At 36.1% G+C, this 26,019-nt stretch overlaps 1 protein-coding gene across 2 annotated transcripts; it reads right to left on the bottom strand.

The window, feature by feature from the left end:
- Positions 1–1,106: 1,106 nt before the first annotated feature.
- LEMD3 (LEM domain containing 3) lies at positions 1,107–25,950 on the bottom strand. 2 transcript variants are annotated; one of them, XM_088141788.1, is made up of 13 exons: positions 24,304–25,950; positions 19,182–19,240; positions 17,772–17,835; positions 14,630–14,697; positions 11,361–11,440; positions 11,019–11,167; positions 7,194–7,295; positions 6,830–6,932; positions 6,488–6,666; positions 5,315–5,396; positions 3,501–3,606; positions 3,341–3,419; positions 1,107–3,183 (listed from the first exon to the last, which is right to left on the bottom strand). In XM_088141788.1, the coding sequence occupies exons 1-13, from the start codon at positions 25,826–25,828 to the stop codon at positions 3,020–3,022; spliced, it is 2,760 nt and encodes a 919-aa protein (XP_087997914.1). In that variant the 5' UTR covers positions 25,829–25,950; the 3' UTR covers positions 1,107–3,019. The 2 variants fall into 2 exon arrangements, with proteins under 2 accessions (XP_087997914.1, XP_007436793.2); XM_007436731.4 differs by having other exon boundaries at positions 19,206–19,240; positions 24,304–25,936.
- Positions 25,951–26,019: the final 69 nt, after the last annotated feature.

Genomic DNA, 26,019 nt, shown 5'->3' with positions numbered 1-26,019 from the left:
CCACCTACTGTAGAACCGCAAAATAAGCCGATCTTCATTGGAGTTCTATCACTGAGTGCTATAGATAAAATCTTATAAAATGGCAACACCTCTTGGATCTAGCCACTCTAGATGGCTACAGGGTCTCCAACAATACATTCATATGGAAGAAATGGTCCTTCAGATATTCTAGTTCCAGACCATTTAAGGATTTTTGGTTGATTACCAAATTTGAGTTCAGCTCAGAAACAAATGGAAAGCCTGGTGTCCAGGAAATGATTCAGCAGTTGGAATTTCTTTGGCAATTGCTGAAAAAGAGAATGGGCTCTCAATCCCTATCAACACAACTCAATCTTAGAAGTCCAATTAAGCTCCTACAACAGCTCACATAGATGCTGAAGACTAGTGAATTTCCTGACGGTTCAATCTTGCTTCCTAAGATTATAGCATAGGTCTCCAGAGCCACCTGTCCAATTCTCATTATAAAGCAACTACTAAAGTTCAAAAGCAAAATCAGATCTGAAACCAGTTTGAAAGACTGTTACTGTGGACGTCTTTAAAATGACCTCTCATAAGTATATAATATATAACTTTAACTTTCACCATCCAATTCACAGTCTATTTCTATCAACTTTTATAAACCTGATTGGACTTGTATCCAAGAAGTCAGTTACATCATCCTTTCAACTTATTTGTCCACATCCTCCATTAATATAAACTTAGATGTAGGAAATCTAGAAAAAAATCTGCTATTGAAGAGTATTTCATATAAGGAATTCCAATATTAGCATAGATAGAAATCTTCTATCTTGCAATTATATTTTTACATGTAAAAATTACACTAATTTCTGCTAATGCAAATAGTTTAATGTGATCCTAAAAGATATCAACCCACGTTTCTCTCACATTATCCTACTTTTCAGAACAGTCTGCTAGCAATCAGTAGAAGATATAAAAACAGAGAAGCTGTTCACACTTAAAACACTCATGGATAAATCGTAATTGTGGTTTTGTGTGTAACAATCAGCCAACTTTCCTGTGCTTCCAAACCAGTGAAAAGTTGAAGAAAACTATATTAACTATTATTGTCCCCAGATGTTTAAAGACCTAAAGAACTGACACGTGTGTAAAAAGCCCTAATAAATCTTTAATTGGTTTTGCTTTGCTTTTGTGTTTTTACAGGACAAATTACAAACATCTGATTTTCTCAACTGTCCAAGGTATTATACACATTCCCATCTGTCTTGCAGGGAGAAAAATTGGTCAACATTTTAATGGTAAAATAGGCTACATAATGGTACAGTTTACTATAATAAATGTACAGGGTTTACACATAGTTTAGAAGCAAGAAAGATGCATCTGCATCAAAAGGCAACTTTTTAAACTGCCACAATTTAATTTTACATTCACACTTGCAATAGGTCACAAAATGGTTACTAAGATCAGAACAATAAATCACTATGATGCACAAATACAGCAAAACCTGATTATATACACATAAATACATATACATGTATATTGTACATATTTGTATATGTATATAGTAAATTTCATGAAAAATCTAACAGACCTGTCAAAATCTACTCTCTTGTCAAAAATATGTACTTGTTCTTTGAGAGCAGAACTTTGCGTGGTCGATTATATTACATATATTTGTTAGCATCCCAGACATAAACCAACTAAGTTTTTTTCCAGATAAGAAACGGTCCATTATTAAATATGTTGCCCACAAAAAAAGCACAAAGATAAGGCACAATAGGATTTTTCATTACACAAATGTGTGTCATGTTCATTTATCCATAAGAAAACGTGCATTATTTGTGCAAGTTCATGCTGCAGGGTCATATCTACAATAAAAACTGGGCTATAATATATGTTTTTTTAAAAAATTGATTTCCCAACCCTTCACCTATATAATATTCAACTGGATCAACACATTATGTTGCTTCAACAGGAATTACCATATCAAATTACTTTATATTTTCAGGTTATGTTCCACAAGTTTTATAATTTTAGGTGTAAACAATGCACACATTTAATATAGAACATACAAAACTCTTTAGGTACTGCATTTCTACACTCTATCAAGATTTTACTTCCAATATATGTGCATTTTTTTTTCTTCTGTGCACGTTTAGGTAGCAAATTTTAAAGGAAAATATATTCCCCACTAATACATTGTAAGAGGTTTTCTTTTGTAGTAAATAACTTTTCACAAAGTGAGTACCTGCCAATTACTTCTTTATTGCTCACATAATTTTGAATCCATTATCACAGTAACAATATTAGACCATTCACACAGAAATCATAACCATATATTTTAATATAAAACCTACAAAAGATATTTAACTTGTATCTAATACTTCAAGGTATTTGGCCCTTAGATAATAATACAGCCAAATTAAATAAAACATTGGTTATGAATAAAATAGGAAGCTTATTCACTGCTTTAAAGCAGACACTCTCACAAAACAAGATTACTTTGCTGGCGCTGCCACCACCAATATTTATATACAAAACCAGCACATCTGCATACAGTTGGTTTCTGCTCCAAAACTACTAAAGCCAGTATCTTTCCCATCCCCAGGCTGACACAAATGAAGCTTTACAGCAACAAAAACTGAAGACCAGACAGAAATTAACACATCTATTCATCTTCCATCAGAAATTGTAGGTGGTTTTTGTTACAAAATACCCACAAGATTATTTCACAGAAAACTATGGAAATACAGTACATCTCCATGCTTTTGGACTGTTATCAAACACTTGTTGGTGCAAAAATTCAGCCACATCTGAGAATGTTTAATAAATTCATCATTTGTCATGCAAAACATAATATGTTGATTTGCTTGAGCTCCAAAACATTTTATAGCCAATATTCTTTTAATTCAGTACTACTCATTGCTCAGACATTCTAAAAAATGAGACTGAAAAATGATTAATGTAAATGTTAACATACAAAAAGTACTAAAAGTGGAAGACAAGGCCAGACAGGAAATGCTCCTGCTGCAGGTCAACAGTTCTAGTAGCAGTAAGTGTCTCAGGAGTTTCCCTGGATGTTGGCTGTGCCTGTCCGGAGACGAAGATGAGACATTGAGTTCATATGTGCATTTGATGGCTTCAGAGGAGCGCTGCAAGCAATAGCCTGTGGAAAACGATGATGATACCGATCTAACCGTAGATATTTTACTGTTACCAATTTGCCTGTAGTAAAGTATAGTTTAAAACAATATTATCATTTAAAAATATAATATAAATAAAAGTAATTTTACAAGCATTATAAAAATACCTTCACCTGCAATATTTTATCTAAAAATTACTCATGCTTCCTACTTAATTATTTGTTAGGAAAACTTCTTACCATCAAACCAAGATCCATGTAATGCTTTAAAAGCTTTTCCAGCATATTCTGGAGACAAACACTTGACATATACACAACCCTGGATGGAAAAATAAAATTTTGGTTGACATCCAACAAAGAAATTGAATATATGAATTAACTATCTTAAATCACTTTTTACCTCACGTGAATTTTTGTCCACTGCTATGTGAACTATTCCCTCATTATCACTGCACTTTTCCAAGATTGCTTCTTGAATAGCCAAATGCCAGTGATCACCGATTTCCCTAAAAACACATGACACATAAAAGTTGTTTATTAATGCTTGTATTTTAGTTTGTTCAAATATTACAGAAAACTAAAATAAAAATCAACAGGTAGCAATTAAACAGGTGTTTAGGTACAGTGGCATTCAAAAATAGCCTTCACATAGATCTGCAGCATTTAATAAGCAATATTAAGAAGAGGGGATACAGAGCCCCCAAGTTCCAATTTCCTTAGAACACAAAATATTTTAGATAAATTTCCATTAATGCCTCTTCAGATAAGAAATAAGTTTTTGATCTCAAGCAAGCAAGATAAAAATCTTCAGCTCTAAAAGGTAAAAAGAGTATTTCTTTTTATGTCCTGTATTACAAAGTACTATTCACCAAGAACTTTACAAAACTTATCTAAAACTGCATCTACATCCAACTTTACAGTATTCTCTTCACATAAGCCAAATAAGCAATTTGAGGTCAGCAATTAAAATATCACTTCTATGATGGTACATGCCCCAAAGTACCATAACTTCCAGGGTTCAGATGCTGATATTCGTTATCAAGATAAGCCCCATGAATTACAGAATACTGCTCTTAGTACATCTCACATTTCTTCTTCTGACATTTAATAAAAATGTTTCCTCATCACTTACTGCATCTACTCTTATTCTGGGCAGTGATTCTAAAGAGTAGAGATGTAAGTCTGAAAATAGGGCTTTGTATCTATAGTAGGGGTTGTAGATCACATGCTTATCAATAATTTTAACTGCAGGGTTGGGGGAAAAATGCTACGACCCAGGAAAGTCCCTGCCAATCAGAATAACAGTCATAGACTAGAAGGAACAACAATCTCACTCAATAGATTGTTCTATCATTAATTCTTAAACTAGAATGGAAACAATAATGCTAATTAAATTGGTAGGAATGGGTGATAGAAGAAATTGGGTGATAGAAGAAATTTGCAGGGACAAAAATAATAAAAAGTAGGAAGTAGTTCAAAATGTTCAAAAAGAGATGCTTAGTTAAGCATTTTAGTGCAAATAAAACAGTTGTGTCTTCTGGAAAGCTATTTTGAAGGCCTTCCTCGTTGTCTGGGCACATTTGTGAATGCACAGTCAAGTATCATCTGTGCATGTACACATGCACGTATTCACACCCACAAGGACAACTGGGAAAGCCCTAAACCCAATTGCAGTGTTGTGGCATGACCTGATATAAGCTTTCCATGTAAGATAACTCTAAAATATCCATGAATTGAAGAAATTACGTAAGGAGGAATGGGCCAAAATACCTCCAAATCCAAAATACTTCTGAGTCAATGTGCAGGATTGATCAACAGGGGCAGGAAAGGTTTGGTTGAAAGTACAACTCCTAAAGGTTGCTAAATCTAAAGCTTCACATACATTTTCCAACAAGGCAGCTAATGTTGACTCTGTATGTTCAGTACACTAGTTTTGTATGTTGTTTGTTTAACTAGAAACTCTAAATCTAGGACTTAGATGAAACTCAGCTCACATTTTAGGTCACAGTACTGCAGAATTACCGATAGTTCTAAAGGATTCACAACCTTTCTCTCACCATTGTACATACAGTTTAATAAAAAAATAATGCAAAGTATCAAAATAGAATTCTTTTCTCTCTCTCCTTTCCTGAACAAGTTATTCTATACTGAAATAGATATTCCATTTGTTTAAATATGAAAGTTTTCTATTTGTAAAGAAAAGAATGTACTTACATTACTGGATCAAACATATTGCGAATCTTTAAGCAAGGGGTCAAACTATTTGGTGGTGAATTTCTTCTATCTAAATGAAATGCTACCCAAAAAATATATATATATATATATATATTAGTAGTAGTAAATCATATTATTCCATATCAAATATTTAAAACCAATCTATTCCTTACTGATTACACAAACTATAAAAAGATGACTTATACACAATGCAATGTAAATTAATGAATGTAGAAATGTAGAAATTCACTACCACAGCATATATTTCAGAGTGATGCTATAGATACTACTATCTTCAATACACAGTTTTACAATGCAAACTATGTTACTAAGTATACTATTAAGTTTTCACTAATGCTATTAGTAAGTATATGATCCTTGGTACAATGGAAATGTAGCTGTAGTACTGTACACCTGAGTTTCCTCACATATGGCAAGGTATATGAAAGAAACAATTCCATTATAAAAGTACTAGCAAATAATAATTACAAAATGTTACTATAATAAATTGAACTAAAACAGAACTCTGAGAAGTGGAAGAACCCAAAAGAAAATAGACATGCAGAAAGCACAGTTCTTCAAATGTGTGAAGGACTTGTGTTCTACCTATTTCATGTGCTAATATGATAGATTTGTTGTGAAAACAAATGATCATCTAAGAGAATGCAATATGATCTTTCTCTATTATAATAAACATTCTTAGCTAATCTAATTAATAACTACAATCACTATAGCCTAAACAGTCCTAAGATTCAATGCATTGCTAGGAAAAAAAAATGGCTTTTAAAGGGGGTAAGTTTATGAATAAACTACAGAGATCTACCCAGCTTATCCTCAGAGAGTCTCCTTTTAACAGTGGCTGTACAATATATTGCTTGGATAGGGGAATAACTAGAATGGGAATTAGACATAGTCATCTGCTGAAGTAACCCACTGAGCCAGACAGCTGTCATGCAAATCCAACTTACCTAACAAGGAAAACAAAAATCATTTTTCAAACTGCATACCATTGCTACTTATAAATCTGGTTACTCAAGAAACATATACAATGAATATAAAAATATAAAATTATATCAATATCACTTCAAAACAACTGATAAACTACAGTTAGTATTAACTGATCATAGGAAAGAGAAAACATTTCATGAAGTATAAATGTACAGTGTTGCATACCTTGACCTTGCCACACTTTAGATGGTATGACTAGCATTTTATCACATGATGCAGATGGCTGTATCCACTTCCATACCAGAAAATCAGCACCACCTATTCTTCGTGTTTCTGTGCGAACTCTAGATTCATTAGCAGCAAGGAAATCAACAGATCTTTTCCATACCTTTTTCATTTTTTTCCTTAAATATGAAATAAAAGAAGTTATTTTGCTTAAATACTTATTTAAGCATTAACACATATTAAGAATCTTTCCCCATATTGAATACAGAATATTCAAACATTCATCTTTGAGGTATTCTGAATGAACTAATATAGTAAATATTTTTAACTATTTGCACATACCTGTCCTGTGGTGCAATTAAAGAATCTCGTACATGGGGGATAGGCATATATGGTTGTAACTCTTTGTTTTCCTGGCATGCTTCATTGTGGGTTCTTAGAACATCTGAAAATATTGTGTTGAATTAACTAAGCTGTATATCAAATTGGCATCAGAACTGAGCTATCTAATAGAAAGGATTTAAGGATAACACAAATTACAACATTTTCTGTGATTAGGCAGTAAATAAAATATAGTCCTGACAATCAAAGGTATCAAAATGCATATCATATCAACACAGGAGATAAAGAAGAGCTTTACCCAAATGATACCATAGTTCAGTATATTTGAAGCATGCTATTAATTAAGAGCTTAATTAAAACTTACCTATAATTTTTACAATCATGTCATACATCTGCCTGGTCTCCTCCTCCTCTTTGTACCATCTATATTTCATATACCTTAAGACTCCCCAAATCATTCCAACACCTGTGCCAAACAAAAAGACAATTACCTAGCAAACAGTTCAAATGTTATAAAGATCTCTAGTTTTGCTTAGAAAGTAGGGGTATTCAATGAACATTTTGAGCTTGAAATGGGTATTTCTGGCATTCCATTGTCAAAACACCTAATTAGAACAAACCATGGTTATTCTGAGTGGCAATGCTTCAAGGATTCCATTCTGTTCTAGAGAACTGGATTAGCAGAGGTGTGCACTATCCAGATCCAAAGCAAGAAAGGCACCTTTGACTCTAACATGGACCCTCTTGTTATACCTGCTGGCAGCTCATGAGAGCCCAGGGAAAAAAACAGTTTCTTTAAGCAGCAGCTAATGGTTACCACAAGTGCACCCACACTGGATTCAAAGCATTTTTCCCACTTAAATCTGAATATTGCCCACTCTATGGATTGGAGTGTTGCCTTGCATTCTATCATTTTTAAAAAAATGTCTTGCCTTGGCCTTATTCCCTGAGGATGGGTGGGATGATCAAGGGGTAGAGTGCTGGGGGACAGGTAGATGAAAGCAGCCATATAAACAGAGTAAATGACAGAGTAAGGGACCACTCTGGATTTAACTCCTGTTGATGAAAGATCTAGACAGTATCATAAGGACAGCTGCAAGGAACCTGCCACTGGATTAGACTCACTACTGCGCTGAAACTTGTATATGTCTGGCTACCTCAGCCTGAGGCTACTACCCTATGCCATTTTAATTCAAGTGTGCTGCTTTGGAGTTTTTTTTTTTTATTTAAAAGCAATTTAATGGAACATGTAGATTCAGAAAAAGAGAAAGGATTCCCACAACCTACCCTTCTACTATTCAATTCAACTATTTTAAAATTTAAAAGGACATTTTCCTTCTCCGCTGCCCCAAAAATCTCTCCTTCCAAATAAGATCTGTTTAACTATTTGAAGGAATTCTTCCAATGAGGTGTTTGTGTGAGAACTGGCAGTTACAATACTATTGAACTGTTTACCATGCTTGGCTGTTCCCCCCCCCCCCCCCCGCAAATTTCAGCTCATCTCCATATAAAAATCCTACTCTCCAAACAAACTATGCCTCAGGAAGAGTTAAGAGGGAGGGGGATAGTCAAAGGAAAAGCCAGATGAAAAGTCAACAGATCAAGGGAGACTAACTGCTACAAGGAGGCTTGTTTTAGCACAATGCCTACTTTTCTAATGGTTGCAATACTGCTTTCCACCTGTTACCACAGAGCAGTGAGACCGAAGCAAGGGTCAGTGTATGGAGAGAGATTCTTAAGCCTATAAAAGCAGTGATACTGACTCTTTGCCTACCTAGCACACTTCCCTCTATTAGCAATACAGGAGATGAAAGTGATTGACAGGAAGAAGACTGAAATCAGTGGAGCACTCACCATTCTCACAGCAGACACACAGCTTTAGCTTGAAGACCCATGCTATGCTGCCTGCAACCACTGCTAGGCAAAGGTAAACAGGGCAAAAAACACCTTCAGCCCCAGGAATACTCAAGAACCTGATTTGGTATCACCAAAATAGCAGTAGATAATCTTATACTAGCGGTTAACAGCAAGATACTTGCTCTCAAGGAGAATAAAGTGCCTGCGCAGTAGTTAAAGTAGCCACTGGGGGCAGTGTGATCCAAAACCATTAGGCATGATAAAAATTATCACACAGATCATGCCTTTGCATGATTATTCCTTTGTAAGGTGGAAAGTTTTGGATTCCAGTGTCTTCTTCTAGCTGGTTGCGCTAATGTTCCTTGCTCCCTACTTCTAACAGGCAGGGGTGCACCTCTTATCTCACCAACACAAGGGGAAAAGTGTCAGGAATACTATAAACAATAAACTCTATCACAAGTTTCCACCTCACAAATTTAATTCAAAGAAGATACAATGAGAGAGTATTATCTTTCCCTTACTGAACCCTACAGATGAAGCCAAGAGACCAGGACCTCTTATACTACAAGAACTCGGCTCACGCAGCAAATCAGGCAAGTGTGGTGAAGACATCCAGATGGCAAACCTCCACTGCGGCACCAACATGAAAAGGGCAGCCTGTGAGATGCAGTTTCCAAGAACTGTGTGTTGCCTACCTAAGTTGATCTTTCAAAATGATCTGGTTTCAAAAGGACTAGGCCAAGATCATCCCAGGAGGCACTACAGTTGTCAACAGTGCTCATATGGAGAAGTATTACAAGATTGCTGGCTATTTCCACCAGTCTATGAAAAGAAAGAATGTTGAACTCCACTTTCCTAAAACACCTGATCCTCCAGAATATTCTCACCTGGTAAGCTCATCTTTGTAAAGTTCCAACTTTATAATAGGGCAAGTCAACACAGTGGTTTTTTTCCCCAAAAAAATATTTCATTATATTGGTTTTAGATAGCTATGACTTTTGTTAGTGTTTTAATGTAAGGGTGCCAGAGTGCATTTAAAATGAAAAAGACCATACTGATGTAATTGATTTGCTATGGTAGTGCTTTGTATGTACTTGTATATGCTCTAATGCCTGCTGATGTGAAACTTTCAGAGTGCATTTAAAAGGGCAAAAAAATACTTGCATTTTGGGCATGAACTCTCTGCATACTACTGTGCTTTGTTGATGTGGAGTGCAGGGGTTCATTTAAGAAACTAAAAGGGATTGCATTGGTTTAGTTACTAGCTGAAGATAGAGCATAGGTTCATTTATTTTGATGATGAGCTGTGAATGTTGATATACTGGTGTTGGCAAAGCCTGACAAAGTATTAGCAGTGGGAGTAGGCGGCATTGATTTTTATGCTGTTGTAATATTAATGAAAATTATTCATGCAGTTAAGGACTACCAGCCCTTTTCGGCAGCAAACAATTAAAGAAATCCAAAACCATAACAATGAATAGAATGTTCAAGATGGGAGATACTGATTCACTGCCAATTGAAGAATGTGAGAGAATTAGCTCTTGGGGAAATACAAATTTTTGTTCTGTCAGTTAGAGCAACCTAGGATTTTATTGTATTTTTATTTTCATCATCCCTTTTGCCAATGTTTCAGGCTGGCCAGGAGGAAACAGTATGGATATTCTTTCTGCCTACTCATGTGGCTGTGGAGTAAAAAAACAAGGAAGCAAGAGAGTAGAACAGCTGAAAACACTGGATTTTGTTTCAGCTGAATAACAAATATTCAAACTGTTTCAAGGCTTTTTGTTACAATGCATCCAAATCAAAAGTTTTGATGGAACACTCCTGGTAAGATACCATCTTCCAAGTTCAAAACAGGTTTTCCACTTTATCCACACTCCTATTAGATAGTACAACTATCTTACATACATCAGAACAAAATTATATTTCCAGAAGAATTATATTAGACATCAAATATCACAATATTTTAAATTAAAAAATATTATTGATTTTCTTCAGCATTTGTATTTTTGTTAAGTATATAGACTACACTTAGATGATTAATTTTCACTGAACTATACAGGCAGCAATCACTATTTATATGTGCCTCTTTATAGACCATTAAAAAGATACCTATGTGGATTATTTCCTTATAATTCCTTCCTTTTATATTAACATTTGGATGTCAGTTATCACATATGTTTCAATGAAATCCTCTACTTTCAGATAGAGGATACAAAATCTACTGAAAAAAATTGAATTATTTGTCAGTTACTATCGCTCTTGCATTTCTTAAAAGTCACACAAATATAAATTAAGCTTTCAGAAGAATAGTAAAAACACAAACACTCACCTAACAGCAGAATGAACGATCTACATGTTGCAGTAATAAACGCACGACGAAAACGACATGTAAGAGTCATCTGTGGCCTAGTTGATACTAGGTATTTTGTATCAGTTGTATTGGTTATGGACTCTTCATCTGATCTGTTATCAACATACCTATCAAAAATAAAAGATAATCTAACCTTTCTTCATACCTATAACTCAGACCATAAACAAGCCACAGACTTGAACACTCCCTCTCCCTTCTACAGGGAGTTTTCTCTTGTTTAATAATAATCATATTCTACTGTGATATGAAAGACAATCTAGAATTAAACTGTTTTTAGAAAAAGTCCATAAAATGACTTACTTTATACCAACATCTTCTCCACTATTTAATATCCACTGCAAGGATTCATTAAATGCATGTTCATATTCTGGACCTAAACTCTAAGAGAAACAAGGATATCAGATAAAAATAAAGGAGACCAAGAGTTCTCCAATCACTGCTGTATACAAAAGATTCAGTGGTGAAAGCTGTTGCGAATTTCCAAAATAAATAAATGCTAGTAAAATATAACAGTGCTATATTAAACATTCTAATAAAACTATATGCATATACACACACATAAATAAAATTCAACTATATTTTTATGTCACTTTGTCATTTAACCTCTAATTATTTCATTATAAATATTGGAACAAGCAAGACAGTATGCACACAGGCTACAGATTATGATTTGGACTTGGGCTTTAGAAGGGGACAATGAAACCTACAAGAGATAGGAAACACTATGTTCCCATTGTATCTGATAATTGAGTGATGGACTAGAGACATAGCCAACCTCTTTGATGATCTAACATGGATTAACTCCCACATAACTCTTGTCTTCCAAATCACTGATTATATTAGTGATTATACAATTAACTATTTTTCGAATTGTATTTTGATGCTGAATGGGACCATTTTTCTTTTTCATTCCCTGTTCCCTTTCACTGTCTGTTCTATTAGACTATAAAAATTTTTGCACAGTCCTGTCCACTTCCATATTCAGCACCTGTAAAAATATAAGTACTAATTGCACCTCCCAATTAAATCTAACCATTTATAAGCACCACTGATTTTTAACATTCAATGGCAAGCATAAATGACAGAAATCAGGCACGTCACAAAAGAATACAGAGATACTAATAGCAAAAAAAAGAATACCAAATAAATGTTTACTATAGTGCCAAGATGGAAATGTAGACTTGTAGAATGAATGTATAAGTGGCTGCAGGTCGGTACTAATGTTATGTCTAATTTTTGTGAAACTTCATTTTGCCACAAAATTGCTGTTTGGAGTAGTAGTGAAAAATGTTGATTTAAAAAAAAACCCTCTCATTCTTTTGCACAGGCAAACAAATCACTTCAGGTCTAGGACATTTAAATCTAGAAACATTTTATATACCTCTACTCTTTTCCAGTTTTCAGCATCTATTTGTTCAGGCTGACACTTCTTTCATTTGGGATGTTCAACCATATGTACATCCAACAGAAAATAATTCAGTGAGGGAAAAATGACATTGAACATGAACATCATGGAAATATGATGTCTGAAACACATTTTAAGTATACAGCCAAAAAAAAAAAAAGAATCAAATTCTCAGTCTCAAATACTGAAACAAATCAATAATACTTCATCACTTTTCAATATTTTCCACACAGCAATTAGTTCATAATTTTATTTCTTTCATCATTTACACTTCAGTTAGGACAATGTTGATTTCAGCTACATACTAAAGTAGAAATGCTACATATAATGGATAGCATTATAATTTAATGAGGAATATTATTAGAGGCATATCATATTATTAATATATTAATATTAATATACTATTAATAAATACATAATATTTTGATTATTTTTTCTGGATAAAAGTGATGGATTCTCCCTAAGCATGTCATAATCCAGACTTTCATTTATTGCAAGCATATAATATAAATATCAACCTTGCAGGATCAAAGAAAGTTTAGGGAAGGATTCATACTGACAATATATTGCTATGAATACTGAAAAGGCAATTCATTCACAATTCAAATCCATACACTTAACAGTAGGATTTAGTTATTAGGTAAATGCAGGAATTTTAACAAAATCTGCTAGTTCCTAATTTTTTATACAGTGAAGGAGAGTGATGGGGGAAAGGATCTATAACTGATTAACTTTTAAACATCTACTTGTTCATAGTCTTGCATTGTAAAAACAGACTAAATTGTTTAATCAGAACAGTGATTCTCAAACTATGGTTTGTTGACTACTGATGGTCTGCAGAGGACCAATGCAGCTTCCTTGCATTCAGTGCCAATCACCAAAGTCTGCTCACAGCCCCCATCTCTTTGTACTCATCACCATTCAACTGATTTGCAGAAATACATCAGTGACTGAAAATTGGTTCAGTGAAGTACACAGGTAGCAGTGTGAGTACTAAAATTATAAAATCTGACAATAGTGAACAGGACTTGAGTGTAGTTACCAACTGTGAGTATGCTGTGCTAACTGAAACTGTGATCTAACATAAGCAAATCAAAAAGAAGAGTATAAACAGAAAAAGATGATGATGAAAATGTAACAATGCAATTTCACGGGCAGGAGATTGAATCATCCCTAACCATTTCATACTCAAAAGATTTTGACTGAAGAACATTCCTGACCAACACATTTGTGCTAAAAGTTATTGTTAACATTGCATGGGGTAATAAAATGATTTTCAACTCACTCCATGGCCCTTCCAATTTTCCACTAAAATGTATGCAAGTCATAGTAAAGTGATACAAGAGAAACTGTGATTGCTTTAGGTTGATCTATTTAATGCTCCTTTTATCAATTAATCACTCTTTTCCCACAAACCATAGCATTTACCTAATTTGTTCACATGGTTCTTGGTTGAAAATAACAGACAGTTTTTCCTCCAAGATATTATAGAACTTGATTTTATAGTCTCTGGTAGAGGTGTGCAAACTGCTTCACTTTGAAATGTTTGGCATGCAAACTTTTACAAACTATCCCATTTTAAAGGTGGAATTGCTCATTATAGGGCAAAACAGGTACAAGTGCTATTTCAAACTTTTGGGAAATATTTCAGACTGAAAACAGAGCTGGTCAAAATGTTTCCAGAATGTCTGAAACAATTGCTTTGCACTTTCATACTCAGAACAAGATGTTTTGTGAAAGTTTGCACTCAAAATACAAGATGAAACATTTTGTAAATCCCTAGCCCCTAGCATTCTTCATCTGGAGAATGAAATTATAATACTTTCATCCTTTTTAAATGAGGGAGACTTGAAATTACTTAATATATATAAAGCAACAGACCAGAAGTATTGCATAATTCAGAAGGCCTATTAGTTTATCATCATACCAAATAGGGTATAATGAATAAATTGATCAGACAAGAACTGATAATTATATTTTTAAAAGGCCTATACATTTTCCATTTAATATTTCTTGCATTTAAATATTGTGCTTAAAAATTCAAAATGACTTCCTCCAACCAAATATATACATGCAATATACTGCCAGTATTTCTAACACTGTAAATTTTTAAAATAATTTTTAAAGAGTGGAAAATATATAATTTATAATGAATGTTGCTTACTTTTAAATAAGTAGCTGCTTCTTGGATGGAAAGACCCTTCTTTACAGAATTGCCACATTCATGATCACCTGGGAAAAATAACTTTTTATTTATTTTATATAGGTATTGCTTCTTTATATTACATATAGGTGTGTAGGAGCAAAACCTATGTTATGAAAATGAAATAGTGACAGAATGGATTCTTCCTTTTCCCTTTACCCTTATACAGTCCCAAATCAGTTTTGGAGGGTGAGGCAACTTAGAGCAAATTCAGGATACATGTTGGAACTGATGAGAGGAAAGAGTAATTTGGGAAGTCATACCGCACATACATGTATCTGTTTACAAATTCTACCTGCAGCACATAAAATCTGGATATAGTTCTATAATACTGTCTTGTTCACAACCTGTTTGGATATTGATATAAAAGCATGCTAATCTGGCTACAAAAGTAAAGGGAAACTTAAATTCTGTCAAAAAATCTACAGAGACGTATTTTTTAACTATTCATTAACTGAACAATAAAACATATTGTCAAGCCCCATGCAGCTGGACAAGATCAAAGAAGCAAAAGCTATCCAGATTTCAGTAAGGTATTTTCAGGCTAGTCTGGGATAAATACAAAATCTTGAAAGCTGCAAGAATGTCCTGCCCTCTGACCCTCATATATAGTGAGTTAAGGCGGAGTCTCTTTGAATTATTTGAAACACTTCTTCCCAAATTTCTTTCCACTTGGGCTATGTAGCCATTTATGAAATAACTGTCAACTGACTTGCCTGCTATCTCAATTGTTTATGTACACTCTCTCTTTCATTCATTTCCCAACCTCCCACAATCTCTCAGATAAAAGCAGACAATTATAGTAAGTTTTCATCTACAGGTTAGTCAGTCATGCTGCTATGATATAAATGCTTTCAGTTAATTAAAAAAAATCAATTAGAAGATACCATCTATGAACAAATTAACACAAACTATTTTTTAAAAATGGGACTCATGTCTGTAAAACTAGCAACTTCAACAAGAAAAATAAAATGCTGAAAAAAAGGAAATTATTTTTTCTTAAAAAGAATAGTCCTACATGCGCAAGATGAAGTATTCTTCCTCATACCAAAAGTTTAATTAGTCTTTATTTATAATTTACAGGACTGATAATTGGTTGTAATAAAGACAGTACTTTACTGTTGATTTAGCTCCTCTCCAACCAACATCTATATTTTATTTTTTAATTGAAATCTTTTTTATTTTCATTTAAACATTTGGTTACATTTTGTGATGGACTGGAATGAAAGAAGGGGGGTGAAAACGGTGCTCTCGTCTCCAGAGCAACGCTCTGGAGATAAACGGAGAAAGCTGGCACATTCCTAAACATTCCAGAAGATAGTAGAGACTTGAGCCTGGGAACTGCTGGTCAGTCTGAGAAGATTTTCTGTAAACAGGTGCTGGCAAATAAACCTTGCTGATTGAACCTGCATGGTCTCCAGGAGTTCTTTGGGTTAGGCCTGACACATTTTCACAGTATGTTTAACAAAAACGTTTCTCATATTACATCAAAAATGTAGTAAGAAATTCGACTTCCGGAGGAAGAAATGGCAGACTGAAAACAGCTCCTCAAAAAGTGGAGCCAATGATCACGGTGAAGAATGAAGAACCAGTGAGTAGACCAGCTCTTCAAACCTCTCTGGACGAAGAGAGAACAGGAAATCACTCACAAGTGCTCCAGACAGTTGCTCCTTGTGAGGAGACCCCAAGACAGCAGTCTCCGGCAAGTTCTGAGCACTGGGAGACAAGGAAATAGCCATCTTGCTCAAACCACGGTCAGCGCCTTTAAAAGGACACTAAGTTTGCATACTTCCTTTTCTAATCACAGTTGGAAATTGCTTATTAACTATTTTTCAGCTATTAGAAACCTTTGAATCAACAAGTCTGAAAACACCAGATGAGTCTGCCTTCAATCCTTAATGAAAGAAAAATTTAACTACAAGCTTAAGAACTTAAAAATTTTGAAATAAACAGCTAAAGCTAAATAAGACTTTTATTTTAGAAAGTTATAAACTGATTAAGGGTCCAGATAAATTTGAAATAAGATTTTGGAATTAATTATAAAGAATCCTTTCCATGGGAAAGTCAACTTGTTTTAATTTTTTTCTAAGATGTAAAAGAGATAAACAATTTTTAAAAATTGGACACTAGAGGGAACTAAAGATTTTAATTAAAGGAAAAGAATACATAAATCTGATTAACAGCTACAAAATGACGCAAAATATTGTAACATCGAAAATACTGAAAGATACATTTGAAAAATGGAATCAGAAGTCAATAGTGAAGTTTGCTTCTATGGATAGATTGTGTCCAAAAGATGTTTTGGAAGAAATGGCAGAAGAGGAATAAATTTTATCTGACAAGACAGAGACAGAATTGACACTGAATGCCAGGCTACAAGAATGACATGGAAAAAGATGTTTTATTGGACATACAAAAGAAATCAGTTGATGCTTTAAAAATCAAAAGGGAATTACAAATAATAAACCTAGACAATTCTTTTATATTGGATTTACAAGAGCTTGTTAAAGCTTGGATGAACCTTGTAAGAAGGGGTAAAACAGAAATGAAATCAAGTTCTACGTCATTACTTGAATGGACTAAAGGTTAAGATCGTTACAAGTAAAAAAAGGAATATAAAGTTGGTTTATTTGATCAAGGTTAAAATAGATATGTTGTTATTTCTGGGAACCCTTAATGGATTTTTACTTAACACCAGGACTGAAATGATGATGGTTTATGGATTTGTTTATAGATAATAAATGGGACATGGGATGAAGAGATCATTGGTTATAAATTAAGAGGAGGTGAAAAGTTACTAAAATTGTTTATACTTGTGATGAAGGTTGGAGGTCATTTTTTTATATATTTCTTTTCTTTACTATATTCTTACTTTTCTACTTTTTAAATTTTTCCTTTGCATTTTTTACTTTCTTCCTACTCTTCTTTCTTTTAGTTTATATTATTAGTTTTTACTATGGCAATAATCTTTAATAAAATTATTTTTAAAAAAATTAGTAAGAAATTTGTATTGCTTAGTCTCATATTTTGTTCCTGAAACTACTACCAAAAATACTTTTTGCATTTGAAACTAAACTATGTATTATTAATTCTAAAGACTTACCTGCAATTTGTGCCAGCTTTTCATGAAGTCTATATAAACTGTTCATGAGAATTGGTTTTTCTACCTAGAGAATTAAAAAGCTATTAACATGTTTTGTTCTAAACGTGTTTTTTAAAAATGTCTGAAATCATTCATAATCTATGAGTACTTAAATCCAAAAATGACAACCTTTTTCAGCTACGATTTTAACAGCATGTGATGGGTGCCCTCATAAAATGGCTGCCATGGGAGATTGGCCTATAAACAAAATGGCTGCCATAGTGGGTAAGGCAAGTCACAAAACATCCATTTATCAGAGAGCAAACTAGCTTCTCCCACACAAATTTTCTCCACCATTCAAGTCTGTTTTTTATTATTATTATTATTAGGTGCCTCCGCATTGACAAACAGGGAAAGGCTGCTCAGGGGCATCCTATCTATTGCTTTCATCACCTCTGAATTCCACAGATTAACTACATATATGTTCAAACCGCTCAGTAAATCACCAGGAAACTCCCCATACACCTAGATGGATGGAACTAGATGGATCCATATGGCACCTGGAGCAGAACAATTTAATGAATCCCTCCCCTTCACAGAGGTTGGAGGTAACAATATGTGTTACGTTCAGTGTAAAATGATCTGTGCACTGCAAATACTTCATAGTAATGTTGCTTATTAGATGATCATACTTCAACTGCTTTGAGTGAAATACCAGATCAAGACCCCTTGTGGGAATAGCTTTTTAAAATGTTATCTATATATCTATATATATAAATAAAATAGAGGGAGAGAGAGAGAGAACCAAGGAGGTTTTTAGGCACATATTGGTGCTTGTGAACATCAGACTGAGTGCCTCAATTTTGGTTTTGACTAAATATACAATTCATTTGCTCATCTGCTATTGTTTAGAAGAGCCATGAAGACCTGGCTCTTCACCCAGGCCTTTGATGAGGGAATGTGGGACCCCTCACTACATCACACTTGCCATCTTTTATCTTTATCTTTTTAGGTTCTATTGATCTTACTGTAATTTCTTTGATTATTGTGAGCCACCCAGAATACAAGTTTAATATATAAATAAATAAATAAGTACATATTCTTCATGTGTTCCCCAGTACGGCAAGGAAAGACTGCCACACACTTTAAGGAGCTGTACCTTAACTTTCCAAAATACACTTGCCATAAAGTGTTTGCCTGCCCAAGATTTGTGCATAAAAAATAAGTTCTAGAACATACATAACCAAGTTCCTATCAGAGGGGCATATCAAATACTGTGGGCTTCCCAAAGTCACTAATATTTTCAAAGAATATAAATCCCTTATAATAGATACATATCATACAACCAGCAAAATTCCTTCAGTAAATTCACCTAATATTTTTAAAGCCGATATTCCATTTAATTTATATAAGAGTTGTGATAAAGCTTACCATAGTTATTAAGGACATACTTACTTCTACACCAGTTTCCCCAATGGTTGGATTTTTGTCTATAAATGAAAAGAAAAGCAATATACTAAATATAATGCCAATTATTGTAATTATATTACAGAACTATTTAACTATCCCCCAAATGCATCATCTATATTTTACAGCAGAAGTGGCAGAATACAGAACAGGTCAATGGCTCAATAATATCCAATATCTCTGTAGTATATCTTGGTACCCTCCTCCATTATGCATTCCTTATTTAAATAGCAAAATATTTCTGTCGCAAGTAAGTAAAAGTTCTCATTCTTAACAAGTCAAAATGTTCAAAAACATGCAAAATATAACCACATAGTATAGTTGCACAGATGTAATTCTCAAGGACAATATAGATTCTTAGTCTTGATATGTCTAAATTAAAATAGCAATAACATTCTCCTATTTGATTATTCTAATGTAGACAAATTTAGAAAATGAACATAAATGCAATTATCAGATATTATAACAAGTTAATTCAGGAAAGGCTTCTTCTCTTCACCTGTGTATGCAAGTTGCCTATTTGGCAAAACCATAATGTGTGTAATTTGAACTCAGAAAGTTAAACTATTGTATTAACATACATTTAAAATCACTTTAAAGGCAAGCTTGACTCCTGGTGATTTCATAAACACACCCATTCAATTTTCTTGGCAACAGCACTGCTAGACTTCTTCCAGGATATTTTTGTTTTCTCAGTCTAGCCTACATTATTAAACAACTTATTTAATAATAATTTATTAGGCACTTTTTCCAAGGCTCAGTACAAATCAAAAAGAGTACACATTACATATTTTCCAATAAAATCAGTTTTTAACAGCTAATCAATAAAACCAACATTTTCAACTAAAACAAATGAAACACCATCACACATATTTAAAGAAATGTCCTATAATACATCATAACACAAAATAAACATTAACCTGAAAACTACCAATTGTAATGATAGATAGAACAGAAATAACCAGGCCTCATACTAACCTACTAGTCAAATAAAAAGTATTTAAACCATTTATAAAGGCTATCAAATTTTTATAGTGGCAAAGGAAGGGAGGAGTCAATTCCAAAACTGGCAGGGCAGGTCCCTGAAAGCCTGGGGTCTGTGGCTTTAGAACAGGGAAAAGAAAACTTTGCCCAATAAAATGTAAGGAAAAAACAGGATTATAAAGAGAAGTGCAGTTAAAGTCTTGTCCCAGTGCCTGAATGAGAAGGAACAGGTTCAGACTCAACCCCTGCAAGACCAAGTGACTGTGGGCATTTGGCCCTCCCAGTGCTGGCAACCTTCCATCTTTGGTCCTGAACAATTCCAGAACTGGGGTGCTATTTGGCGATCTTCCTGGACTCCAGGAAGGCCTTTGCAAAGGTACAGCTTTTCTGTCAGTTATGCTCATTCTTGCACTGAGAGTCCTTCCTCATGGTCACTCATGCCTTGGTCACCTCATGGTTGGACTACTGCAATACCCTCTAAGTGAGACTGCCTTTGAAAACCACTCAAAAGTGACAGCTGGTCCAAAATGTGGCAGCACGAGCAGCCTCACTACAGGTAGTCCTCATTTACCGACCCCTCGTTCAGCGATCATTTAAAGTTACAATGGCGCAGAACAAGATTTACAGCTAGTCCTCAAACTTACAGCAGTCGCAGCATTGTGACTGTGGTTCAGGCGCTTGACAACCAGTGCGCATTTACAACAGTCACAGCGTCCAATGGTCATGTGATTGCCATTTGCAACTTTCACAGCTGGCTTCCAACAAGCAAATCAATGGGGAAGTCAGCAGGAAGTCGCAAGTCACGGTCATGTGACATCACACTTAACCCACGGTGATTAACAACTGCAGCCAGAATTGACACACTGATGTCATGTCAGGCACAGTCACATAACTTTTCACTTTATGACCACATCGCTTAGTGACAGAGTTGCCAATCCTAACTGCAGTCAGTAAGTGAGGACTACTTGTATGTCAATATAACACCTCCACTATATGAGCTACAGTGGTTACTTGACTTCAGGGTGCTGGTTGTTACCTATAAAGCTCCACAGAGCATAGGGCCTAGCTATCTGAGTGACTTCCTGTGCCCTACAGCACTGCCCATCCTATGTATTCCAATAAGACTGCCTTGCTTTGGGTCCTATCAATGAAGCAAAGTCATCTAGTGGGATCCAGGAAGTGGGCCTTCTCGGTTGCTGCACCTACCCTTTGAAACAGTATCTCTCTGGAGATTAGCATGCGACCCACCTTATCTACCTGCAAATGTTTCTTAAAAACCTGGCTTTTCCCCCAGGCCTTGGGTTAAGATGCAGGGACAGGCCCCTTGAGTTATAAAATATGTACAGAAGGTTTTGTTCTCTTGAATTGTTGTTCTTTTATGGATGTTTGTTGTTTGTATGATACTGCTGTTCTTTTAATTTTGTGAAGCCACCCAGAGTCATTTGAACTGGGGTGGCGTACACATTTAACAAAATAAAATAAATTTAAAAAAATAAGCACCAGTAGTTTGATCTAGGCTCTGGCGCAAATAGGGAATCAGTGAAGATTCCTGTGATGTAATGAAACATGGGAATAGCATAGAAGGTCCAGAATAGTTTGAGTGGCACCATTCTAGACCTAGGATCAGGGGATGGAGAGAGGAATTAAGAATTCTGTCAGGAGACTACTGCAGTAATCTAAGAGCAAAACTGCCGAAGTACTCACTAATAAAGGTACAGCCTCCTCTGTCAACTTCCCCCACATCCTACAAATACTCATCAAGTGAAAATATGCAACCCTCACTATAAGATAAATAGGCCAATGTCAGCTGTTCATTAATCAAGACCCCAATCAGAAGAAACTGGAACAATCCAGGAGCTTTGGAGACAAACTGAGGACACAAGAGAGAATGGGAATGATTAAACTGAAACACAACAGTCTCTGTATTTTCCATATTCAACTGAAGACAATAAGAGGGCATCCAAGATGAAATATTCCATCATGGTTGACCATAATGGACCTGAGTATCAGTGTAACAGTGAGACTGAAAATTCTTATCATGAGTCAGGACAATCAAAGCAAGAGTATAAAAAATAAATGAAATAGGACACAAGATTGATACCTGTGGAATACCCATTATAAGGTGAAATTCTTGGAATTTAATCATTCACCCAATACTGCAAAAAATAAAAATGGAAAAACAAAGGAGATGCAAACTAATCAACTCAGCCAACTGTACCCAAGAACCTAGACTGCAATATCTGATGCTTAAGCTTATCAAGTACTACAGTCAAATCCAAAAGGACTAGCGCCATTGTAAGGTGTTTGGTCTTGGCCACCAGAACTTCATTAAGAACTTGAAAAACTGCTCTTTCTGTTAAATGACCTGCCCCAACCCTTGACTAATATGACAGGAGAAGGCCACTGGAAGATAAATAAATCAATTGTGAAAGGGCAACTATCTTAAGAACTCTGGAGAAAACAGTGACCCAGGACAGTAACTTAAACACAAAGAGGGATCCAGGAACATTTTTCAAGAAAGCATGAAGGAGAGCATGCTTAAAACAGTTTGGGAAACTGCTAGTGGATAAAGCACAATTCACTAGGCAAGAAGGTAATATAAAACAAGATAAGAGATAGGAGAAAGGAAAGGGGGGAAAGGATCAGCAGAGGAGGTGATATGGGGGTATCCAAAGTTTGTCAACACTCTCATTCTGAAACAGAAATAAATTCAAATGCAGAGGGAGTAGAAGAAAATGAAAAGTGCAGCAGAGGAGAGATAATAGACAGATGAAGGGAAGGAATAAACAATATCCATTATTGTATCAGACAATAATTTTCTCATGTTCTCAAGTGACAGAGTGGAGCTAGGAGATAGAGATTCAGTTCTAAAATCCCATTTATAACCCAAACACTTCAGACAGACAATTCTAGATTAAGAGAACATGTACATAATAGCTATAGAATGAGTGTATAGTGCAATGCAGGATCCAAATATAATTTCATCTCTGTAAATAATTATGCACCTGAAGTCTCACAAAGCAAATTAAAAAATATGGTTTCCAAGTTTAAAGCCATCTTTCCATTGTGCTAAACATAAGGAAAACACTCTGTTCCATTTTTTTTTTTAATATATCAGGGAGTGACATTTAAAAACTTGAAATAATAAAGCAAAACCCAAGGGGGAAAAAACATCAAGGTAAACTAATAGTTTCAAAATCAAAGAAATAGACCATTAGTACTCAGTTATAAGAATTCACTTGAGAATACCACTTTGCCTTGAATTGGGAGAAGGAAAAGGCTGTTCTTTATGTTCCTTTTTTGCTCAGGCATGCTGAAGTCAACTGTGCTATAGTAAAAAATGCATCATATAAATAAAAAAATTAATAAAATATAAATATTAGAACTGCTTTAAGTTAATGAACTAGTTCGTTTTGCTCAAGAACTTCCATACTGAAAACAACTAAAGTCAAACACACACTTGTTTTAAAAACAATTCTCTCTCCTCAACTTTCAGAACTCCATGCAATTAAATCAACTTTGTCACTAGTGATCAAAATTAATGTGAAAATGCACTTCAAAAAATATAAGCCTTCATTCTAAGCTTAACATAACCTACTAGATCACTTAATACATTACAAACTGCTACATAAGGAGTATATTCATACAGAAACTAGCATTGTGTATTTTGATCAAAATACAGGTGCAATATAATTATTTCATACATTTACAAATGAAAATGTCTTTCATGTGCAAATGTTATGAATAAAACAGCTTTCTAAATGACATTAGCCAATATCATATTTGAGTGTCTAACACTATAGGTCAAAATCTTTGGATCAAGTTTTTATTTGATCCAAAAATTGTATAGTCAAATGATCTGGAGGTCCAGATAATTCCACCTGCATGACTGAGAATCTTCATCAACATATAGTCAAATGAATTAAATTATGGGCAGACCCTCATCAACATTAAAAAATATACTTAAAAAGTCAACATCAGTATAATAAAACGTGTAACTTGAATACAGTTAGGCTTCCCAATTAATGCTTTAGCATTTACATATTTTCTCAAATGTTAGGCAACATAGCAAGGAACTATTGCTCCCCATCCTAATACTTACTGTCAATTCCCACATTCTCAGCTACTCCAGAACCTCTCATTCTCAGGTAAGTGAATCCCAACACCAGAAAGAATAAGCATGCAGCAGTTAAGAGGAACATGGACAAATAATGAGCACTGAAACTTCCTGTGGTGGATATTTCTTCTCTCTTGAACTGCTGAAACAAATCCTCTTCAGGCTCCGAAAGCTTTGGATTGTAAGAATTTTTCAAATACGTATGATTGGAACCTGTGTGATTGGAGTGATTAATTTTAGTGGATGCAGAGGTGGTAGCACCTGAAACCAGACTGTTGGTAGCACTGTAAATGCTTGCTTCAATATTGTAGCCACCAATTGCATCAGGGAGAATATGATTGTTGGCTGGTTTCCTACTACTGCTCAAGGAGTCAGTTATTTTGCCGTGGTCTAAGTCAGCTAACAGCGGCGGCAGTAACAGCTGATGGGCTTTCTTGGAAGAGCTGCAGCGGTATCGGGGGGTAAGTGGACTCGAGTCCAGATAATCGCCACCTCCTCTGGCTGCTACTGCTGCTTCCTCCTCGTCTTCCTCTCGCCTGTCCAATCTTTCGGCGCTTTCACCACCACCGGCGGCCCTGACATTCCCCGCAAAGACACCGCCAACCGCAGAGCCTTGCCCTTGACCCGCCTCCGACATGCCGTCGCCGGTTGCGACACCTTTACAGCCAGAGAAGGGGCTGACCGGTTTACTAAGATTCTTTCTGGAGAGGTAGTGGCGGGCGAGGGACTCCTCCTTCAGCCCCTGCTGCCGAGCCGCGACCTCGTCCTCTTCCTCCGAGTCCGAATACTTGTCCCTCATATTCGCGCCGCCAGAGGCGAGCAGCCTGTTCCCGTTCACGGCTCGGCTCTTACACCGCTCCCGCCGCGGCTCGGCCTCCTCCTCCTGGGCGTTCTCCTCGTCCCCGGGCGCTCTCCCGCCCTGCGTCTGCTCCCGAGCCCCCGCCGTGACCGTCGCCCGTCTAGCCGTCGCTCCCCACCAGGCATTGGGCTTCCTGCGGGCCGGCGACTCCGCCAAGGCACTATGATTGAGGCAGGCGGCGCCCGACGCGCCTGCAGGCCTCGCGTCCCGACGTGAGGCTGAACCTCGTTCCCTCCGGCTGGCAGCGGCGCCAGCCTGGCCCCTGGGACTGGCCTCCACATCCGATTCGTCGGAACTGAAGCCCAGCAGGACTTTGCCACCGCCTCCACCGAAGGGAGCTGCGCGGGCACGGACGCCACCTCCGCCAGTCGCTCCGGACAAAGACGAGAGGTCGGCGCTCCCCAACCGAGCTCCCAAGCTGCTGCCGCCGCCGCCGCCGCCTGCCCCTGGTGTATTGTTGTTACTGTTCCGGGTCTTGTTGGCGACAGCGCCGCGGGCCCCAGAAGTCCGCTCTTCCTCCCGCAGCTTCTTTAGCTTTTTTAGATAGACTGGCCTGGTGCTCTCCGTCACCGGTCCCGGCGAGAAACCGAGTCGCTTCAGCTCGGAGAAAAGCTCCTCGTCAGTGAGCTGCGCGGCGGTGGCCGCCGCCATTTTCCTCCTCCAACACCCGCCGTGGCCGCTTCCTACCCACGCGCCGAGCTCCTGTCCCCGCCCAGGGGATATAGTCTTAATGGTTCCCCGACTAGAATTCTGGCTCCTCGACTGCAGTTGACAGTTACCTCCATGTTGGGGCAGCGAATGCATACGAATGTATTAGAATGCAATCTCACAGGATTCAAAGC

The sequence above is a fragment of the Python bivittatus genome, unplaced genomic scaffold (genome assembly GCF_059951505.1).
Source record: "Python bivittatus isolate LINGU-HERP-01145 unplaced genomic scaffold, Pbiv_v1 ctg000330_np1212, whole genome shotgun sequence".
NCBI lineage: Eukaryota > Metazoa > Chordata > Lepidosauria > Squamata > Pythonidae > Python > Python bivittatus.
Note: the sequence above shows the minus strand (reverse complement) of the source record. Positions and strands in the feature narration are given on the sequence as shown.

Coding starts and splice junctions, on each gene's coding strand:
- LEMD3 (XM_088141788.1), bottom strand. CDS start 25,828: ATGGCGGCGGCCACCGCCGCGCAGCTCACTGACGAGGAGCTTTTCTCC. Junction 6,667..6,829: donor TTAATTGCACCACAGGACAG/GTATGTGCAAAT, acceptor TTCATATTTAAG/GAAAAAAATGAAAAAGGTAT. Junction 3,420..3,500: donor TGGACAAAAATTCACGTGAG/GTAAAAAGTGAT, acceptor TTTTCCATCCAG/GGTTGTGTATATGTCAAGTG.